General features: G+C 40.1%; 1 protein-coding gene across 1 annotated transcript in view; it reads left to right on the forward strand.

Moving 5' to 3' along the window:
- The window catches only part of NEK10 (NIMA related kinase 10), a 3,576,599-nt gene that overhangs the window by 3,062,800 nt on the left and 489,932 nt on the right, over positions 1-23,867 (forward strand). The window contains exon 32 of the mRNA XM_044064761.1: positions 6,036-6,079. Coding sequence (XP_043920696.1) covers positions 6,036-6,079 — 44 coding nt within the window. The remainder of the gene's footprint in view (positions 1-6,035; positions 6,080-23,867) is intronic.

Here is a 23,867-nt window from a genome sequence, read left to right on the forward strand (position 1 = left end):
TCTGTTACGCATCAGGTTAGCGTTTCTCTTTTCGAGTATGTTTGGCTGTTGTTGCTTGATAAATTGGCAAACTCAATCTGAGAACTGGAGGGAGGTAGCAGGGTATTATGGGTAAGGGAGAGGAGCTGAGAGCTTGGATCTTTAGCTTGGAAAGCTGCCAGCTCAGATCCAGGTTGGATCCGATACCCACAGATTGCTGACAAATGAAGTTACCTACTCAGATGGAACATTATGGTGAGTACATAACTTCTGTTTTCTTTTCCTTGTCTGTTATTGGGGGATAAAGCAACAAACTTGATCTGAGATAATTTGGATGGAGTGGGGCATTGTGGGTAGAGGGAGGAGCTCAAGAGTTGGAGCAAAAGTCTGTAGTATGGGGCCGAGTCTGATCTGAGGATTGGATCTGAACTCATTAGTGAGGAAGAATGAAAATGGACAACACAGATGCCTAGTTATGGTGAGTACATAACTTAAAATTAATTCCAAACCTACTAACTCTGAAAGGGATGGAACGATTATTGATAAGTATGGGGGGAAAAAAGTCTATGCTTCTGCAGCTTTGATTTTCAGCACTTTGAATTGTGAGGCTCATATGTTAAACTTTTTTCTGACTAATTGTGAAAGTATTATGAATGTTTTGCCTCTAGTTTCTTCTTGTGAGGAAAAATATTATTTAAATAATTTAGTTTCTTCTATTGTACCAGTCACTACTTTTTGTTTACAGTGTGTGTATGACTCAATTAATACTTCTTCCAAGGCTATGGCCATTGGTAGTGTGTTGAGGATGATTTCTTGGCTGCATTCTCATAACCTCCCAGATGATGATAAAAATGAGATTTTAAATTCTCCTTTGATAGAGATTTAGCTTTTTGCCCCTCTGCTGTAGAAGTCATCAAAGATTGAGACAAAAGTGGTAAGCTGATGCAGGGAATTTCTAAGATTTTTCAGCACTTCTTTCCAAAATTTCTAAGGGATTGTCTAACTCCTCATCCCATTTTGCTTAAAAAAGAAAAAAAAAACAGTCTCAACAAAATGCATGTAAACAGGTGTTTAAGAAGAAATGGCAAGGGAGTTCAAAATGAATTCTGGATCCACCCAAAACCAAGGGCAGTCCAGCAAGTCAGAATGACTATTTAAGGGATCTTGTTTCCCACCCCATGGCAGCATCATTCCCCTTCCAGAAAGTCTGAATGTCAACTTTTCTCCTTGATAGCAAATTGGTTGTGAAGATCATTCATGAAGGTTACAAATGGCAGTGGGAGAAATGCCCCCTTTTCAGGAGGTAATCCCTTATCCACCAGACCAGACCAGACGGTTTTATTGCTGCTTGTCCTTCATTGCATGCTGTCCCAGGGAATGAACCAATTCCGCCTTTACAGGTGGGGAAAGGTTTTTATTCATGCATGTTTTAATGCCAAAGAAAGAAAATGCTTGGAGACCAGTTCTGGATCTTTCTTTCCTAAACCTGTTCCTAATAGAGCCCAAGTTCAAAATGATGTCACTTCACAACCTGTTATCTCTTCTTCCTCATTCAAGTTTTCTGTTAAAACTATATTTAAAATATGCTTATAGTCAAATCCCTATTCATCATGACTTCAGGTGTTTCTTAAGGTTTGCGTGTTTTGCACCTAACTCTTTGGACTATCCACTGCACCAAGAGTGTTCATAAAGTGTCTAGCTACAGTTATAGGTCATTGCAGGTTACAGGATGTTCCATATATAGATGACTTGCTTATCTTTGCAGACTCTTCAAAGTGTCAGGAATCTTTCACTTGGGTGAGAGATCTCTTACACAAGCTTGGATTTTAAGAGAATATTCAAAAGTCTTTTTTTGACTCCCTCACATAGGATTTTGTTCCTGGGGTGTCTGCTAGACAAATCCATACAAAGATATTCTTCCAAAAAAATAGAAATATATTTGAATAGCTATACAACAGAATCTGAAGTCTCTTTGGTCACACCACCAACATCCTTTGTTTTTTCAATTCCCATTGCTATGGGTTGTCAGAAGAAAACTGACATGGTGGAGATAGCAAATTTCACTAAATCTAGGTCTCCCCTTCCTTCTCCCTCCCTGCTCCAAAGTAGTCAGTCACCACAGACACCTCAGACTTTGCTTGGGGAACAGCTTCAGGAGGCATGAAAGTACAATGTGTTTGGTACACCAAAGACAGACACAAGCACATAAATATAAAAAAGATGCTTGCTCTGATCAAGTCACTCAACTCACTGAATCGTCTTTGATCTTTTGGACCTGTTCAAGTTATTACAGTCAATACCACAGTCATGTGGTACATCAACAAGCAAAGGGGAATCAGGTCATACCCCTTTTGCAGGCTAGCCATGTTTGCTTGGGATATAGCTTCACAGCACAATCTCACTCTTCATTCATTCTACATTCCATCAGAGCAAAACTGTGTGGCAGACAAGCTGAGAAGGACAAGAGTAGACCCTCACAAATGGAAACTAGATCAGGGGGTCTTCTAAAATTCAGTCCATTGCAGAGAATTTCTCAAGCAGACTTATTTTTCTCCTCTCTGAACAATCAGCTGGCAAGAGTCTGCTCCAGGACTCCATGAAAAAAGGCCTGAAATACAATTGCCTTTTCTTTACCGTGGACACGGATGTTCTTGTATGCTTTTCTACCTTTCCCACTGATATCCAGGATATTTCTGAAGATTCAGAAGGAATCCCCCAAGATCATTGTGGTGCCGCCCTTCTCCCCCAGGCAACAGTAGTTCTCCCTTCTTTTAGAAATGGCCAAGGACAATTGCTGCAAGCTTGAACACAGACTGGATCAACTTATACAAAAGCAGGGAGTGCACCCTATCACCACTCTACTTCAGTTTACTACCCAGATGATAAGGTCTTAATTCCTTTTACACACCAGTTTACTGAGGTTGTGCAGCAGGTACTAATGGAAAGAAAGCCTGCTACTAAAAATCATATCTTAGCAAATGGAAAGAGTTTTCTAGTTGGTGCCAACAACAAAACCAACACTCATTCAAGGTTAGCTGTGCTCTTGTTTTACAATAGTTGTATGAGTTACCATCCTATGGTCTTTCTTACTCCTCCATCATGGTTCTTATATCGGCTGTTTCAGCTTGTCCATGGATCTTCCTCTTTCAGGGCATTCTCATGTCAAAATGTTTTTGAAAGGGGTTTCCCATAAGAAGCCTCTAAGAGAATCTGTGGTGCCTCCTTGGGATCTTAATTTAGTGTTAGAGAAGCTAACACTTGCTCCATTTGAACCAGCTAATCTGTTTGACTTCAGTTTCTTGACATGGAAGACAGTTTTACTGATTTCTCTGACCTCTGTAAGAAGGGTAGCTGAGTTGCAAGCAATTAATGCTTGTCAACCCTATTTCATTTTCCTTAGAGAGAGGGTTTCTTTGAGAACTAATACTTCTTTTATGTTCAAAATGGTATTTAAGTTTATTTTTACCCAAACTATCCATATCCCCATTTTCTTTCTGAGGGATGGAGAAAGAACACTCCATACCTTGGATGTCCACAACTCACTTGCTGTACTGACAGCACTAAATCTTTCAGATCTTTGGATCACTTGTTCATTTTTTGTGAAGTTAAGAAGGGCAATCTGTGTCAAAGTAGCCCATTTCCTAATGGATATCTAAGGCTAATACCCTTTGTTATACTCACCACAAGAAAACTGTTCCAGGTGCAGTCAAGGCCAACTCTACCAGGGCTTTGGCTCCATCTATGGCTTTTTGGAAATGGTTGGATTCTAGAAGTATTATAGTATCAGCAATTTGGTCCTCTGCACATACTTTTACAAAATACTATAAGCTGGATTCCTTCTCCAAGTCTGAATCACACTATGCTAGGATTACTCTCAAGGGGGTCCTGGACCCTTCCACCTCCCAAATATAATTAGTTAGGGTAATCTACCCATATAGCTAAAGCTACTGCATCATTGATTAATATGAAGAACATAGTACAGCTGTGTAAGTTGAACTTACCTTAACAGTAGATGTTCAAATGATCAGAGTGCTTAACTCCTTCCATCTCCGTTATTTTTGGTTTGTTGTTTATACATATTTTTGTTGTTCCTAATGTTGTTCTTTCAGGGCTTAGGCCTCCCCCACTCTGTTGCTATGGAAGCACTGAAGGACTTGGTACCTAAACCTGTGTTTTTAGTTACTTCGGCTCAAGCTGACTGCAGTTTGAGCACTTGGAAGGTGCCCTGAAGGCTTGGAAGGGAGCTGGCTTGGTATATCCTTGGTAGGATATAACCCATATAGCTAAGGCTACTCCAGCAGTGATGATTCAAACATCTAATCTTATAAGTTTACTTACACAGCTGTACTATCATCATGTCTCTTACAAAAAACACCTCTTCTTGAAATGACCTCCCAAAGTAACAGCATTCATTGGTGAATAAAAGAGAAACAAAACTCAAGCTCTGAGGTAAACTGATAAATGTAAACTATAGACCTCTCAATATGTTCTGAGAAGTAAGAGGGAAACCACACAAGGACAGTATTTGATAACTCAAAATATGGTCTGAAATGTTTATTAAGGATCCAGTAGCAAACTCTATCAAAAGCAAATGAGTGATCAGGTAGGACCAAGATGGAATATTTATACTGATTCCCCTCACAATCATGAGGTAATAAACCACTCTATTGGAGGCTGTCTCTGCTATGTTTTGATCTAAAGTTTAACTGACAAGGATTTATTAAGCCAAGGGATGTCAAAAATGAGTACAACAATGTGTAGATCATTTTCCCAATAATCAAGCTGACAGATGGATGGTTTAATTAAGACAGGGTGATAATTCTTTAGATGGATGGCATCCAAAGATAGCTTCTTGATGATTGGGATAATTTATGCCTCTTTTAATGCAGAATGAAATACCCCAGTCATGAGTAAGGAATCAATAATCTGGAGAATAATTTGTCCTAGCAAACTGACGTATGATTTTACCAGCTTCATAGGGCTAAAACGTGAAATGCAAGAAGTCAGACACATAGCTGAAACTACATCCATGAGCTTGTTGTAGTCTGTATAATCAAATTTAGTCCAGCATAAGTCTGAATCACTCATCTCACATAACCAACAATGTCATTTGGCCAACTCTTATAGAAAGGACTGCCTTAAGGAAATCTTTTGTATAGAAATCATGTCATTACTTCACATTCTTCTCAGTAAAAAAAAAAACATATGGATGATCAAACAGACCAGGCTATGCAGCCCATCAACCAAAAATAGAAGAACTAGATGAGTTTGTTGCAGCAGACTTCTTTATATGCAAATGTAGCATTTTTCTGAGAGCTCTCTCTTTGGTACCGAGAACAGTGCTTACCCAAAATAAGCACATACTTGATATTGTGTGACCTATCCAATCATCATACCAGTCTCTGCCCTAGCCTGCACATTAACCTCATCTTAGGGATCCTGTCAAACCATAGCCCAGAAATATGGAAACCATATCACTGTTTAGTGAACTGGAATCATCTGCACCAAGTAGCTTGTCAAGGAATGGTCGCATGAAGTCCATATTATTAACTCTTAAATTCCTGCACTTGACCAGCTGCCTTTTGAGAAAGTGAACTGGGGAGGGTCACCTGAAATGAACTTAGGTCTATGAGGAAATAGGCTCCACCACCAAGTCTCTGATCTCTGGACCAAGATGAATCCAATGAACTTATTGGTAGCAGTGGAAGTACTATGACCGAAGCTTTCCAATGCATAAAGCAGGTCTACAGTGATTTTAAAAGCCCTGTAATCAATCGGAGCATTGAAATCCCCCAGAAATAACCATTGAAAGAATTCTTGAACAAAGTTAATGAGGAGATCAGAGATCAGTACAGTTTGTATGATGGCAGTACTGATTTAGAAAGGTTCTTTTTGTTTGCTAGGTATGATTGTGAGGATAGCCAAGTAGAAAAATGGTAATTTATTGAAATATACTGTTTTTTTTTGCTTCTTATAAGTTGTTATACTGTTAAGAATAAGTTAACTGTAATTATTTTCTAAAATGTAAACACTTCATTATTACTTTACATTTTTAGGTCTGGAGATTTTGCTAGTGGATCTGCCACAAGACCAAGACCAGGTAATACCTTATGCATACCATTTATTCCAGACATCGTGCATGATAGGTTCTTTCAAAATCTTTTCCCATCAGTTGTTACAGCATCATCTTGTATTGAATATTTCCTTTTATTCTCACTTATGGATTTTAGTGCCTTTATTATTTTATAGGAACACCTAATCTTCATGTGAGATCAGCAGAAAGGCAACCCAGATGCATGTCCTGAGTCATAACAGAATATGTCATGTAACGCATTCTACCTTGACAGTAGCTCTTTATTTGGTTTTCCATTTTTTTTTTTTTTTTACAGTTAGTATATTTCATTTTACATCAGTATCAGTTTATCTTAAATGCTTAATTTGCATATCTGTCTGACATTATTATTGGTGTTAGCTTTTTCATATATTGTATTACATTTGTTGTTTTTAAAAATGTAGCATTTTATTTATATTTGTTTACCAGGATAATGCACTGATCAGAAGTGACGATTTGCAGGCACAGACCAAGTGAAAAACATTGTCAATTTGAAGTAAGAGTATAGAAATGGTAAATAATAAGTAGATGATACATAAATATACATTTTATATACAGAAAGGCTGAAAAAATTAAGCAGGGTATAACATTGCCACATGTTAAAAAGTGGAGTAGGTCAAATATGTATGTATCTGTATATTTACAGAAACTAAGAGACGATGATGAAAGAGGATTGGTGATAGAAAGTAGTAGTAGAGTACCTTCATAATGGTAATTTTGCAGGTCATTTTTGTGGCATATAGCCTGGGTTCAACTAGTATTAAAATATTAACTTATCAAATGAAGTAACAGAGGAGCACAGCTATCAGATGACCACAAGTGAGACCACACTTGACAGCTGTGTGTTGTATATGATGTCAGGTTTTCTTTAACTTGTTCTGAAATCTTCTTTGTAAGGTGTTTCTGTAATAATACATCATTACATTTTGACTTCCCTTGATTTGACCAGTTGTCCAAAGTCGAGTCTGTTTCTCGTGAAGGCTAATGCTAGTCTCATACCTTCATTGGTACTGATGTAGGTATTGTCTCCTGTATAAATCCAGCAGGGGCATTTGCTGTCACTATTTCTTCTCACAGTCTGAAAAGCACTGATTGCTCAGTGTAATTTTGCTATATCATACCATGTTATGTTTTCATTCCTACTTACATTTGTTTCCTTTGGAAGAAAAAGTTAAAGTTACAGAAACCATCTTCTCAACTTTTGCTAAAGAAAGAATGTTTAATTTCCGAAAGCTGATCATTAAGTGTGCTTGTAGTAGACAGGCTGCAAATAAAGATTACCCACTCAATGCTTGTTTTGTTTAGGGCCTGAAAATAAACTAGAATCTTGTGGTATTTGTCAAAAAGTGTAATAACGCCAGTTAGAAGGATTGCATAGTGGCACAGTGGATAATGTTGTCTCCTCAAAACAAGAGGCTCCCCAGTTTGTTTCTTGGCTAGGGTGTCATTTGTGTGGAGTCTGCATGTCCTCCCTGTGTTCACGTGGGTTTCCTCAGGGTTTCCTCCCACATTCCAAAGACATGCAGTAGGTGGTTTGGACACTCTAAATTGGCCCAAGTTATGAGTGAGCATGTGAGTGTATGTTGTGGAAGAACTACCATGGCAGGTAGCTCAGACTAACATATTTTGATATGACAAAGGAATTTATTGCCAGTCCTTTTGAAGGTTAGAGGGGGAAAAGAAACAAGGAGTATCTTTAATGTCCAAAGAAGATCTTTATATGAGACATATTACAAGTAATCTCCATGGTATCCCCGAAGTCTCAAAACAACCCACTAAAGTGTAATGAGTCCAAAAACAAAACAGTGTAAGAAACTTCTCTGTGTGGAAGATTTTCAGTCCATATATTTCTAGTTAATCACTGTATATTAATCAGATCAGACAATAGTAGTAGAAGTAGCGAACGTAAACTCGTCTTAAGTCAAAACAAAACAAAAAGTAATAATAGAAAATATATAATTGTACAGCATTACTAAGTATTCAAAAGTAATCCAAGCAACGCAGGCAGTCTGTTTCAAGTCAAAAATCCTTTATTAAGTCCTTTAAGTGGATACTGGAAACAGACTGCCTGCCTTGCTTGGATTACTTTCGAATACTTAGTAATGCTGTACAATTATATATTTTCTATTATTACTTTTTGTTTTGTTTTGACTTAAGACGAGTTTACATTCGCTACTTCTACTACTATTGTCTGATCTGATTAATATACAGTGATTAACTAGAAATATATGGACTGAAAATATTACACATAGATAAGTTTCTTACACTGTTTTATATGAGACATATTAATTCATCCTCATTCCTGTGTCTCCGAACTTGAGGAATCACACCTTCAATCCTCTGGCTCCTTACAAGAGGAGATAACCTTTTTAGAAACTGGAATTAAAGGGTGCATTTTTTCATATGGCTGTCAGGAAATCCCTCTTCCACTAAAAAGTAGTATGTGAAGATGATGCGATTGTCTTAGGTGAAGTACACTATTCGTCCTCTGTTTCAGATCTTCTCGTTCTTATGAAAGTTAATTAACAGCACATTAATGTATAATTCTGAGCCTTAAAAATGACAGACAGGCTTTACAGAGCTCTACATGACATACTAGAAATGATTTATATGACATTCACAAAGCAGATCAGCCCATTCTCTCCCTTCATCCTCTCAAGCAAAGATAATTATACCTATAATCATACTTCTTTTTGACATAGAAATAAAGTTTTTGAACAAATATGATAGAAAAGTCTACATGTTCTGTAGCCTTATAGTTAAGGCCTCAAATTACTTTGTTTGATATGATCACATTACAGAGGTCCATACTGAATCAAGTACTGGAATGCATACAAAAGTTGTCTGAGTTTGACAACAAAGGCAAACTTGATAAATTAAATGCTATAGTCTATAAAACAGGAGCCCTTGTACTAAAATGTGCTTGTGCTGCTGCTGTTGCATTCAGGAGAGTGATTTCTATTGATGATATGACAACCTGCATGGTTCAGAACTGAGAGCTATAATGAGAATGTAAATGCACAGCTACTGAATGCTCTTGATACTCAGAACATGTTGTTTTAACATGCTGATCTCATACAAACCTGGAAGGGTCTTTACTGAATCAGATGGTAAATGCCTCTACCACTCTGTTTTCAGGAAACCTTACCACCAATAAGATACCATTTTACCACATGCGGGTATATGTGCAGAAACCTTAGGAGTGAGAATCTTGTATAAACAAAGCATTCATCGTTAGTTATAGATTCAGCAGAAAAAGTGAAGTATCAACAGAAATGCAGGTAACAACTATGTAGATCCTGAACCTGTACCCTACTGTATACTCATAGGAGGTAGCTTGCAATTACATCTTCCAGCCCAAGAAGCAATAACTTCAGACGGGTGGATTTTCCAGACATTCAGGGCTACACAGTAGTTTTCACCAGAGAACTTTGATAATTTTCTCTTACCTACACACCTCCCCAATAGGTAGCCCAAGTTTTGTTGTTATCAAACTAATTGCTACCCAGAAAAAAAATAAACACAATGTAGTGGGATCCTTCCACTCAAAAAGGACAATGCTTTTACTCAAGATTGTTCTATGCTCCAAAGAAAGGCAGCACCCTTAGGGCAGTAGATTTGTCAGAGGTAAACAAGTACATTGTTACCAAGAAACCTCAGATTGATAATTTTAAATATCATTCTGCCATACATAGAAAATGACTCTTGCATGGCAGTGCTCCTTAATAGAATATCCATACCTTCCAATACAACCAACACATTAACAATTCAAGATATTACTGTGCTCTCATTTTTTTACTTCTAGTGTGTACTATACCATTTAATGTCCACACCCACAAGAATATTTACTAGGTGCTTAACTCCAGTATTTGTACTCTTCAGGAAACGGAACATCACCATTTCCATATCTGCACTATTGTTTACCAGTAGTTCAGTCTCAGGAACAGTTATTGAACCATATCAATATAGCAGCTGCCTTGATGCTGCATCTTGGAATCTTTTGAAATTATAGGATGTTACTCCTGTCTCTATAATATCAAAATTCCTAGGATGCACTATAGCGTCAGTCTAGATTATACTGTTTCTACCTCTTGGTACATAAATGTAGATTTGGTCTTTGGTGGTAGATTTCTTTCAGCAACATGCCACTAACATAAGACAGCATTTGAGTACTCTGGGTCAAGTGTTACACTTTTTTATTCCTCATGAAAGCCTACACATGAGAAGAACTGAGTGGACTCTCTGTAATTTTTAGAAGCAGTCAAGATTCCATAAAAATAGGGTTACCACTGTGGCAACCAGTAAAGGAATGTTGCTGTAAGTTGAATCCAGCCAGTCTATCTGGATGTTTTTGCTTCCTAATAAAATATCTCAGTAGTTGTTTGGATTATGTTTGTGGAGCCCACATAATTATAATTGAAGATCTGATGATATCAATTTTCATTCATTCCTCAACCACTGAGTTGGGATCCAGTCCTTGGATCCGACTCAGCCGATATTATAGCTCGTGGCCAACTGAAACTCTTGAGCTCCTCCCTACACATAATGCCCCAACCCCTAACATACCTCAGATCTCATTTGCCACTTTTCACGTATAGATGTAGTCAGCTTGCTCTCGAGCACTTCTAGAGCCAAGTAACATATTTTCTTGTTTCTTAAGGGTTTTTTCCTAAATATTTTATTACTAGTTGTGTATTTGAGTAGTCTTGTTACCATTGCTGGTATTTTCTTCCCCTTAAAAACTTTTTAACTTTCTATTATGCACATTTGTGTATTTTCTAATACCATTGTTGGTATTTATTTTCCTTTTCATATTTCTTCCTCCTTACCCTATGGATTTAAAAATGTAAAATGTGCAGCCATAAATTGCCTTGCACTGACACCAATGACCTTTGTGTTTATTGTTTAGGCCCTAGCCATCTTAATACTGACTGTGAAATATGCAATAGCTTTAATCCACCTGCTTTGGTGGACAGGCAAAGCAAATTAATTTTGAAAGAGTTACTACCCACCTCTTTTTCAGAAGCCATATCTGGAGCTCAACCCTCCAAAACATCATCGAGGGACACTCCTAAAAAGTCCCAGAAGAATTCAGGTTCTTCTACTTCATGCATGGAGCCTCCTCTCAAACAGGCAAGATCAGATCCAAAGCTGTCTGGATCTAAGATGTCTCCTATACTTCCCAAGATGCCATTGGATTAGAGTTTTTCAGCTCCAAAAATTCTTCCTAGGGTCCGGTATCCACCATGAATGGACCCTGTTCCTTCACGACTTCCATCTCCCTTCCTCGAGAAATGGCAGTACAAGTCTCCATCCATAGCTTCATCTCATTCTTCCAGGAGTCTCATGGAAGCCAACATGGATAGAATGATAAGGAAGTTCCTATTAGCACAAATACAGATGGGGGTTCTCTCGGATCTGACCCCTTCAGGTCAGGAAGCCTTAGCTAGATATACCCCTCCAGTAACAGCTCCTTCTCCAATCTGACACTTTGTTTTGGAGTCCTCGGATCTGAGTTTGCCAAGACCATCTGGTTCGGATCCGAGAGTTCTGGTGTCCTCAGATCCGAAGATTTCTCTGAGTGCATCAACTCTGACAAATTCAAAGTTGAGTGGCTCTCAGAGCCATAGTGTCCCGGTCAGATCCAAGGTGTTAGAGCTGACTCTGACATTTTCAGAGCTGGCTCTGCCCCTCAGAGTTTTGGCCCTGGACAGCTCAGCTCTAGCCTCTGCCTTGGGTGCCTTTACTTCGATTCAGGAGGAGCTGGTGGGACAGAAGCATGGCTTCTCAGTTTCATCAGTTTTCTTCTCAGCAGGACTGAGGGTCTCTCCCTCTTGGACTTATCCTCTACATCCCATGTGTGTTTGTGCCAAGAACCTCAACATTGAACTCCACAGGAACAGCCAGTCCCTAACCTCCAGAGCACCCAACAGGGTATTACCCTCTCTTCTGTTACTTCCCTGGAGCATCCCACTGAGGAAGTACCCTGGAAGAGGAAGTGCAAAAGGGGGTACTTGAATCTATCATGGAGGACACAGATTTCAATGAAGGGAAAGGGTCCCCCAGATCACCACCCAAAGACATCTCATTTGGAGACATTCTGGAGATCCTCAAGCAATGAGAAGCCAGTGTTTCTGGAGGCATTTGGATATGATCTGTCTACCTGCTGGGTGACTCCACCCACTGATGAGCTCATTGATTTGATCACTCAGTGGGCATGGAAGGAACCTGATGCGGTTGAACCCATCCCAAAGAGACTAGACTGAATTCTGCACCTCCGACAGGAAGGGAATGCTGGAGCTAGGGAGTGCCTGTAGATGTCATGGTCATGGTGGCAGCCACGAAGAAGTAACTTGCGAAACGAAGTTCCACTGTCCATCCTCCTAATAGAGAGTATAGAGCATTGGACAGGTTCGAAAAACATGTCTATGCTTCAGTGACCTTTGCTCTTAGGTCACTGAATTACCTAACACACTTTACGGGGTTGCAAACAGTTTTGATTAAGGAGTTGTCAAATACTCTTTCAGGGGCCAGTACTGCAGAGGCTCAATCTACAGTAACCTCACAGTTGGTAACCCTTCAGTCTATCCCCAACTCATCCATGAGGCTTACCTCTCATGCAGCTGAGAGTACCTCAAGTGTAGCGGGTGATGGCATCTCAATAAGGAGACATGCCTGGATCCACCTATGTAACTTTACAGAGCCTTTCAAGTCTTTTCTTCAGTGTTCCTTTTGATGGATCTTCCCTGTTTGGCCCAAAAGTGAAGGGTACACACTTCAGGTGTGAGAAAGACGGAAAGACTCTCCCTGCTGTTGTAGAAGTATGTTTTTCAACCCCCAAAAGAACCCTTTCTAGGAACCAATGTGGGGGGGTGAAAGATGTGGTTCAAGATATCTCAGGGTCCTTTCCCAGATCCACATGGAGATGGTTGCCCCAGATGCAGAGGAGGGAAAATAATGGAAGACACTTATTACATGGCAGAGCTGCCCTGAAAAAACAGGGTCTAGAGACACTTTCTCAGATAGACCCTACCAGCACTCCTGAAAGGAGGGCTGATTGTCCACCTCTAGAGGCAATCATGGGTCACTTATTCATGCATCAGAGAGCTTGGCCAGATATCAAAAAAGACACTGGGTGTAGAGGATTATTTCCAGTGGTTATGCAATTCCCTTTTCCCTTCCACCTCCAACTCTGCAAAAAATTCCTGACATTCCACCCAGTCAGAGGAAGGATGCAGCAATTCAAATACAAAAGCTGCTAGAATAAACAGTCATGCAAGAGGTCCTGCCAGACCAGATGGAATCTGGAACTTACTGAAGATTCTTTTCAGTGCAAAAGAAAATGGGACTAGCGACCAATTTTGGATCTCAGCACCTTTAACAAGTCAGTTCACCACTCAAAGTTTCAGATGGTCACAATTCAGTTCATACTGCCCTTTCTGGTCAAAGAAGCTGGCACCCCAACAGGAAGGTCCATTCTTCTACTCATGAGTGGTCTATCAACACAAAAAATGACAGAAGTAATTTTCCTTCAGTGGGGTCAGCCTTGCTGCAGTCTTTTTGCATCTCCCCTAAACAACAAATGCAGTGGCTTCTTTGCCCTAATCTCCCCAGTGGGGAAATCACTGAGGGATAGTCTGCTCCACCATAGGCCCTCCGGTCTTCTCTATGGTTATCCGCCAATCCTATTGATTCCAAAATTCCTACAGAAAGCACCTTACTGGCCTCGACAAGTTTGGTCCCCTTTCCTTTGACCTCATCTAATTTACCCACCTTGGATTCTGGATCCAATTATAGACATTCTGTCTCACCCAATGGGCATGGTTCACCCAGATATCTCAAACCTAAGGTTGACAGTGTGTTTTCACTACCGTTAATAGTCAGACAACTTATGCTCTCATCCCCTGTCTGTCATATAATTTTGTCTTCCCATACGGCTTCCACTAGAAAAATCTACAAGAGTAAGAGGAAGACGTTTGTTTGTTGGGTGCATCAAAAAATATCAATCCTTTTTCAATCCCTACACAAAGTGTACTTGAATTTTTGGCAGACATTTTTAATGAAGGAGCTTGTTCATCTACCATTAAAGTTCAGTTAGCAGCAATGTCTAACTTTCATATAGGAGTTGACAGTTCTTTGGCTTCTGCAAAGATACGCAAGGTCTTTTTAAGAGGTACTATTTTACTTAGGTCACCTTATAAAGATGCTACTCCTTCATGGGACTTGAACCTTGTTCTATAGGCCTTAATCCATTCCCCCTTTGAACCAGCTGGAAAATGTGATCTTAAATTTTTTTCTATTTCTAGTGGCTATTACATCTCCCAGGAGAATTTCAGAAATCCAAGTATTGCCCTCTAAACCTCCTTACTTGATTTTCCATAAGGATAGGATGACCTTAAGAACCGATCCTTCCTTCCTTCCTAAGGTAGTATCACAATTCAGTATCAATCAATCTATTAAACTTACCCGTCTTCTTCCCCAAATTCAAAAACAATGGTGAATACATGTTGCATTTACTAGATCTTGACAGACAGCTATGATTCTACTTACACATAACAAAAGACATTAGAAAATCAGGTTTAATTTGGGCATGGTCATTACTAAAAGTCGTAATAAAATTTGTTTTAAAGTCCATTACTGGATATATAGTTTTCCCCATACTATCAATAAACATATCTAAATTGGTAAGGGACATATTTTCTGAACCTCTTAAAATCGGACAAAAATACCTGGAAGCCCTCTTATTCATGACTTCCTCCTTTAGTTCATTAAGGAGTGTCAATAGGTACTCCCTCTTTAAAAATATTCCAATTAAATGATGCCATTCTTGTTCGAAATGTTCATCTAGAGTTATCAAATTAAATGGATATTAAATAAAAATTGGCCAATATTAATGGAAGAGGAAGTGTGTAGGGAGAAGTTTGGAACTACCCCTAGGACAGTGTAAGAGAGAAGTCTTAATTTTAAAGACGTCCTGGAGAATTTAAATAATAAGGAAAGGAACAATCTTCCCCAAAAGGGGAAATGTGGGAGATGCCCCTTTTGTTGCAAGATTAATACAGGTTTTGGTTTTCAAATAGGGATGATGGAATTTAAACTATTTCAGAAGTTTATAGAAGCAATGCACAGGAGAGAATGATGGCAGAGCAATATGCTCCTCATAAACAGTATATTTAAGCAGTCTATGGTAGCATTCGCTATCAGCTATACTGAATACACGAGTACACCATGCAAAAATGCAATAGGATGCAAATGGTAGTTCGTATAAGCAGGCAGTTTTCACTTCCCCAAAAATTTGATCCAAAGACGATGTAAAAGCCAAATCCTTTTAATGGTGCAGGAACATGGCAAGCGCTTTCACCCAAAGGGCTTCTTCAGGCCAAAAAGCAATAGTTTAAAAAACAGTATATATACACAAATAGGTAATGACATCACTTCCTCCTGATCATTTAACAAGCAACATTTTAAAATAACATAACAACCTATAAAATAACTAACCTGTACAATAATACTAAAGTCACTTCAACTCATACATCTAATATTCACAGAATAAAAACAATAGTTAGGCTACTATATATCGGATACCTTCCTTATTTCATATTCCGATATATATATATATATATATATATATATATATATATATATATATATACACACACTATAGAATGCAGGCTTGCTATAAGCAATCGATTTAAGTACATTTAAAATACATTTTTGATTACTGGATATTATAAAACATCATATAAAACAATATAATAACATTTTAGGTTCTAAGCTTTCTTGTCGGAGGGGTACCCTGTCATTCAACCCAGGCTCCCGATCAGCTCTTAATCTAATAATCCATTTTGTTTCATTCTGTTCAGTCTGATTTTGGATATCACCCCTCCTTATGGTTGGCTGGTTAACCTGAACCACCATAAACTTGAACATATGTTCTATAGATGTATCCAGAACATGTTTGGATAATGCATTTTTATCTGATTTGATCTGAATATTATATAAATGTTCTCTTATTCTATCCCTAAGTCGCCTATCAGTCTTGCCCACATAAAAAGCTGGGAAAGACTTGCATGTGGCAAGATAAACAACATGTAGGGTATCACAACTAGCTTTAGGACAGAATTTGAAACATTGGTGGGTAGTAGGATGTATAAATATGGCAGTATTGTCTATATAATGACAATAATTACATTTCTGACATGGTCTGGTAATGCCAGATGGAAAATTAGATTGAGACCTGTGATCTATCCTATTGGAACTGCATAACATCTTATATAAATTAAGCTTATTCTTGTATATGAATTTTGGATTATCACCTACCACTTCACGGATGGTTGGGTCCACTTTTAAAATATCCCAATATTTGAAGTAGGCATTTCTTATATCATTCACATCTTGTGTATGATATATGGATACTCTGAATTCCTCATTTGTTATATTATTTGACAGATCGTCTATATCTTGTATGCATTTGTTACTATCGGCGAAATGAGGATATGCCCTGCTCAATCTAAGTGTATCAATACCCATGAAGCCCTCATTGATTTCTTCCAAGCTATAAGATCTATCGATTAATTGTTGCTTAAGTCTGACTAATTCCTTATTATATCCCTGTTCGGTGGAATTCAAACGGGAAACCCGCATAGCTTGTCCTTTAACAATATTCTTAAAAATAAACCTGGGGTGCATGCTGGACCTATGCAAAAGTGAGTTTCTATAACATAATTTCCTATATACCCCAGTGTGTAAAAGGCTGTTAGATAGTCTCTCTACATAAACATCTAGATAAGAAACAAATTTCTCTGATGCCGTCATGGTAAACTTTAAATAATATGTCAATGATTGAGCCTATTATGGTCATATGATGAACCTTCTTTCTAACTGACCCATCTCCTGGATTAGGCCCATCAATCAAACCACTAGATGGAACAATTACTTCATTTGATTCAATTATGTTACTATCATGTGCGATTCCCATATCACTTGCATCCATGATGCTGGATATAGGTTGGTATAACTCATTTATTTAATTTTCCTGGTGCACAATTGCTGTAGTAACGACTGTATTTCTAGCCTTAACTACAGTATTTTCATTATTTTTAGATATTTGTTTGTATCTAAAAGTACTGTCAGCACATACAGATTTAAAAACACTTCCATTTTTATACACATTCTTATCAGCGTTTCTAGCCATATTTTTATCTACCCTACCATGTCCATTCTTCTCAATATTTACCCTCGGCCAAGTAAAGACCTGTCCGTTGCTAAAATCTAGTGTATCTCTTCAGATTTTATTTTGTTTCTGTTCCAACTGTTTCTTTTCAAATAGGTACACATTATCCAAACGCTTTTCAAGGCCTTTGTCAACAACTTTAGAAGGATAAGTTGCATTAATGTGTTGCTGCTGTTTTCTTTTTCGTTCTCTCAATACAGCCTCCTCGGGTAGAAAATACTCGTTCAACAATAACATATAATGTATTCTTATAGTTATCATGGATAGTGATAGGTATATTTCAAGTATGACAGACATGTTGAGTGATGCCCACTATTACAATAGAATAAGCCTGGATCAAATAGATAAGACTATTGATAGAGTTTCTACATCTTTATTAAATTACTGTAATAATGGGAAGATTAGTGATAAATTATATGATTTCTGTTCGATTAATAAGCCAATGGTACCCTGTATACAAGGTGTTCCCAAAATACATAAACACCCCCAATGTCCACCTATGGAAGCAGCTCCTCGTGGTCCTGCAGAGTGGTCCTAGCAGCAGAGAACTGAGAAAAGTGACTACTTTCCTGATTTAAGTATTTTTTGCTGTTTTTTACCTAAAATACCTTCTCCTGCTTACTTTGAACAAGCTTAAACTGTTTTTGAGCTGTTTGTTGCATTATATATTATCTGCACTTAAAGTTACATTTGGTCGAAAGTTTGTTTGTTTGTTTGTTTGTTAAATTTAACTGTTGAGGCTGCCCACTAAAGTGTGCTAGCCTGTGTAACTGATTTATTATTGTTTCCTGCATTTCTGTGTGCTTTCTATCTCAAAAAAAAAAAGAACAAAAAAAATATCCTTGATGTCCTTCATGGATGCATCTGCAGTCATAACAACTGGGTTGTCCTGTCGTCAGGCAGCCCTTCAGTCGGCCGGATTCCAATGTCCGGGTCCGGCTTCGGCTGATGTCGCACTTCACCCGACGTCATCTCTGTTGGTCTTCGGGTATAAAGGCATCAGCCGACGCCATTTTCCCCAGTCTTTCTTGCCGCGTGGCGCCCGAAGCAGAAGCTGTTCGCAAGTGCCGGTCGGTCGGATCCAGAGATTACTTCTACCGAATACTACTTCGAAGACTTCTAAAGCTAAGTACCCCGTTGGGGACTCTTTCTTGCCTCAGCCGATGTCAGAAAAAGTTAATAATTGTTTAACCTGTGGGAAACAAATACCTCATAAAGATTTCCACTCTTATTGTCTGCCTTGTTTAGGCCCAGCCCACGACATAGCAGCCTGTTCGGCCTGTGCTTCTTTCAACCGACGAACGCTTAGGCGTCGGTCGGAGTTTGCAGAACAGTTTTTCGGTTCTGATTTTGCGTACATTATGCCGCCGGATCCTCCGACTACCCAATCTGCCAAAAACGCAAAGATAAAGACCGACACTCGCGGTCCGCGGTTTCGGCCGAAACCATGGTTAAGCAAACCGCGAGTGTCTCGGTTTCGACGAAACCGAAAACTGATCAAAGTACAGCTGAATCTATCTCTACAACTGAGGCCCCTGCTACCACTCTTGAATCGGCCTCAGAAATTTTATCCACTACGGTGGTTGCCACTGACTTATCAGACACCATTCCCTTGGATGTCTCTACCCCAGCATGTGGTGCTGCTAGGCCTCCAGCAGCCATGTCCATTAAGGCCTTCGCCAGGGCTAAAGCAGCCAAGACTACTAAAACAGTGCCTGTTAAACCCCGCACAACCAGGCCCTCTTCTAGTTCTCAAATGCTTACTTTGGCAGAAGATTTAATTTCATTAATTAGAGGATCTCAATCTCACCCAGACAGGGCCTCTCAGCCCCCAGAGAAGAGACCTAGGGCAGAGCCCCCTGAGCCAGTGTCCTCTGATGATTCTGCTGATGAATCACACATAACTGACCAGCCAGAGGCTCCTTTCTCCAATTTTGAAGATTCTGATGCTGAAGAATCCATTCCAGCTGCTTCCCCACCAGAAGAATTCTCCTTTGGGGAAACCTTACATGCCATGCGAGAGCAGTTCCAATGGCAGCAACAGGAATTTTTAAGACTCCAGAAAAAGACTTAGGACCTTTCTGCACCTTCCACAGCACAGGCCCTTAGCTATACCTCCTGTTCTCTCTGTGGTGGATGATGCTTTCAATGATGTCTGCTCCGCTCCAGATTCTTTACCCCCAGCCCCTGCCAAACCAGACAGATTTTACAGGGTACCAGACACGCATCACCACCTTTACAAGGCGCCACTTGCAGACCCGAAACTATATCCCAGGGTCCCAAGGCAGTAGCGCGACCATAGCTAAAACCCTATTCCTTCTGAAAGGGAAGCAAGGTCATTAGACAGATGGGGTAAAAGGTCTAAACTTCAGCTACTCTCTCAGCTAGAGCTTTAAACTGTCAGTTTCACATGATACAATACCAAGAGTTTATGCTTGATCAGTTAACTAAAAAGCTAACCACTGATGAATCTCTTGATAAGAAATATGTATTAGAAATGGTAAATAACATACAACAGGTTAGTAACCATTCCTTAAAATGTGGCTATGATGCACTGGAGGCTTCATTTAGATCAGCCATGACTGGCACAGTGATAAGAAGGCATGCATGGCTAAAGGAGCAAGCTTTACCGGATCATGTTAAAGCTAAGTTGCTAGATGCTCCTATGGATAAGACAAGTTTGTTTGGTACACCTGCCCAGCAGGTTATGAAGAAAATGGAAGAAAAGGCAAAATCTGTTCAAACGGTTAAAGATTTCTTGCAGGTTCAACCCCAAGGTTTAGCAGGAACTGGCCTGCCAAAATTGGTCCTTTCCTGACTCCACAAGATCTCAAAGGGGCAGGAATAGACGTTCCAGAGGCAGAAACCAATCCAGAGGAGGTGCCTACAGAGGACGACAGTGGCAAGGTAACAACAGAGGCACAGACACAACCACTGCCACTACATCAACACAACCACAGTGACTTAACCTAAATCCGCCTACCAGGGAACAAATAGCAGCTCCTCTAGGCGGAAAGTTAACCTTATTTTCAAAGAACTGGCACTACATAACAAAAGACAAGTGGATTTTACAAACCATAGATCAAGGTAACCGGTTCCACTTCCACACTTTACCAGTCAAAAGAGGAATGCCAAATCTACCTCCAAATCAAAAAACAGAGGCTCTACAACAGATAATGGAGTTAGCAAACATGAGAGCTGTGGATAGAGTGCCAACAGCAGAGCAAGGAAAGGGGTTCTACTCCAGACTATTCCTAGTTCCAAGAAAGGAAAAAGTTGGAGACCAATTCTCGACCTGTCCACCTTAAATACATACATCATTGTCCCAAAATTCAAAATGCTGACCCTACAGCAACTTCTTCCCATGCTGGGCAAGGAGTGTTGGCTGGTAACTCTAGATCTCAAGGAGGCATACCTGCACGTCCCCATTCGACCAATCTGCAGAAGATACCTCAGATTTCTTGCAGGATCAGAGCACTATCAATTCTCAGCATTGCCCTTTGGCTTATCTACTGCGCCCAGAGTATTCACAAAATGCCTGGCATCAGTAATCGCCCATTGCAGACTACAGGGAATTCAAATTTACCCATACCTGGACGACTGCCTGCTACAAGGGGACAACAAAAGCAAGCTGACAACAGATTTACAAAGGGTCATTTACTTGCTACAAGCACTGGGATACACAGTCAATTTACAAAAGTCAAGGCTGATACCATCCCAAACAAGGGCATTCTTGGGCGCGGAATTGGACACAGTAAAACAAATGGCATTCCTAACTACAGAAAAACAAAAAGAACTCCCTCTTTACTTCTTGGCACTAACAAAACTGAACAAGTTAACAGCAAGAAAAGTACTGCAGGCCTTGGGCTTCATGGCATCATGCATAATCTTGGTCCCATTTGCCAGACTACATATGAGAAAACTACAGTGGTACCTAAAGAATTTATGGTCCCAACACAGACACAGCCTAGAAACAGAAATCCCACTAATTCCATGCTTAAAACAGGAGTTCCTATGGTGGGCTCAGGCATGCCAGTCAAACCCAGGCCTACCCTTTCGCAGATGTCAAGCAAGCCAGACCATCACAACAGACGCTTCAGACCTAGGATGGGGGGCCCACATGCTGGACAAATGCGTGCAAGGATTGTGGACACAGGATCAACTTCACCTGCACATCAACCTAAAAGAAATTCTGGCAGTAAAACTGGCAATCCAAAAGTTCAGACCATTTCTCAAAGAGGGCCAGTTGATGATAAGGACAGACAACACCACAGTCATGTGGTACATCAACAAACAGGGAGGCACTCATTCATACCCCCTATGCAGAATGACTTTGCAGCTGTGGACCCTGGCACTCAGCTACAACATCCAGTTACAGGCAATATTTGTACCGGGAAAAGAAAATACTCTAGCAGACATATTAAGCAGAACCACATCGGATGCCCACGAATGGAAGCTGCACCCGGACATCTTCAAGACCATCTCAAAGAAATGGGGAATGCCTCAGATAGATCTATTCGCATCACCTCTCAATCACCAGCTCAAAAATTCTGCACAAGGACATTCCACCCACTAGCATGGAAAGTGGATTCGCTCTCCTTCAGCTGGAAAGGCCTAACAGCATATGCATTCCCACCTCTTCCCTTGATACACAAAGTACTACTAAAAATCAAGGAAGAACGTCCAAGGATAATCCTGATAGCTCCAAACTGGCCAAGACAACACTGGTACCCACTGCTGAGGAGCATGTCTCGGAACAATATGTGGCCAATACCCTGATGCCTTTGATGTTAACTCAGAACAACTACAGCATCATACATCCAAACCTAAAACGTTGCAACTGACTGCATGGAACATCACATAGCAGCAGCTAATCCAGAACTTTCCCAAAGAGTTAAAGACATTATTCTTGAAGCACGCAGACCTTCAACAAGAAGGAACTATGCTGGAAAATGGAAAAGGTTTGTCATTTGGAGTACTGAAAGAGGAAAAGATGTGTCAAACATAGATATGCCTAACATTCTGGAGTATCTGGCCGAACTTCTTCATTCAGGCCTGTCCTACTCCTCCATCAAGATACATGCATCAGCTATTTCAGCAGAATACAGCTATGATCCACCTGTTTTTTCGCACCCTTTGCTCAGGCAATTCCTCAGAGGAATCAAGAATGTAAAACCTCCAAGGAAACCACCATTACCAGCTTGGGACTTAAACTTTGTGCTAGAAAAGTTGACACTATCACCCTTTGAACCAGCAGCAACAGCAGACCTACAACACCTGTCATGGAAAACTGCTTTCCTACTGGCAATTACTTCAGCAAGGAGGGTTTCAGAACTACAGGCCTTAATGGCAGTGCAACCCTTCCTAATCTTCCACCAAGATAGAGTGTCCATGAGGACTAATCCTACATTTATGCCTAAGGTGGTATCCAGAGTGTCTTTAAACCAGGCAATCCACCTACCTACCTTCTTTCCCAACCCACAAAACAGAGGGGAAAGAATACTGCATACCTTGGATGTACATAGACAGCTACACTACTACTTGGACAGAACAAAAAGTAGCAGAAAGACTGACCAACTTTTGTAGCCTATGCAACAGGAAGGGAAGGAAAAGCTATTTCCAAACAGACAATCTCCAAATGGATAGGAAATTGCATACGATTCTGTTACTCCTTCCATGGAAAACCAATTCCACAGAACATAAGACCTCATTCTACAAGGGCAACAGCCACTACCACAGCCTTCTTATGAGGAGTGGCAACCAAAGACATTATTGAGGCGGCTACTTGGACCTCCGTGCATACATTTGCCAAGCATTATAATTTGCCTCTATATTCCAGATCCCGAGCAGGGTTTGCCACTGCTGTACTGCAAGGGATCCTAAACACACCATAATCTACTTTTATCCTCCTCCCCTAGTTGGCTATGGTATTCTACCCAGTTGTTATGACTGCAGATGCATCCATGAAGGACATAGTACAGTTTTGTACCTACCATAAATGTAGATGTCCGAACTGGATAGCATCTGCAGTCAGGATTACCCTCCCTCCTTCCCTCAGTGGTACTCCTAGGGTTTTTACCCTCCTAATAGCTAGCTGGTGGGGGGGGAGTCTTTTATGGTGTATTTGTTTGTATATATGTACATACATGCTTATTTTGTGTTTACCTCTATCTTTTTGGAAACATTGGCATCTATCCAAATTTTAGCCTTCAAGAGGGCTACTGGCATCTGGGGCAAGAAACACTGAGGAAAATGGCGTCGGCTGATGCCTTTATACCCGAAGACCAACAGAGATGACGTCGGGTGAAGTGCGACATCAGCCGAAGCCGGACCCGGACTTTGGAATCCGGCCGACTGAAGGGCTGCCTGACGACAGGACAACCCAGTTGTTATGACTGCAGATGCTATCCAGTTCGGACATCTACATTTATGGTAGGTACAAAACTGTACTTTTTCCCTCCTCTCCTCGACTAGTTTAGACCAGTATACAGTCTTTGCTGTATTCTGGGCTGTGGTGTAGTTCCTGTGTTGTCCATTGCCTTA

Source organism: Protopterus annectens, chromosome 3.part0 (assembly GCF_019279795.1).
Source record: "Protopterus annectens isolate FY-2018-M chromosome 3.part0, PAN1.0, whole genome shotgun sequence".
Taxonomy (NCBI): Eukaryota; Metazoa; Chordata; order Ceratodontiformes; family Protopteridae; genus Protopterus; species Protopterus annectens.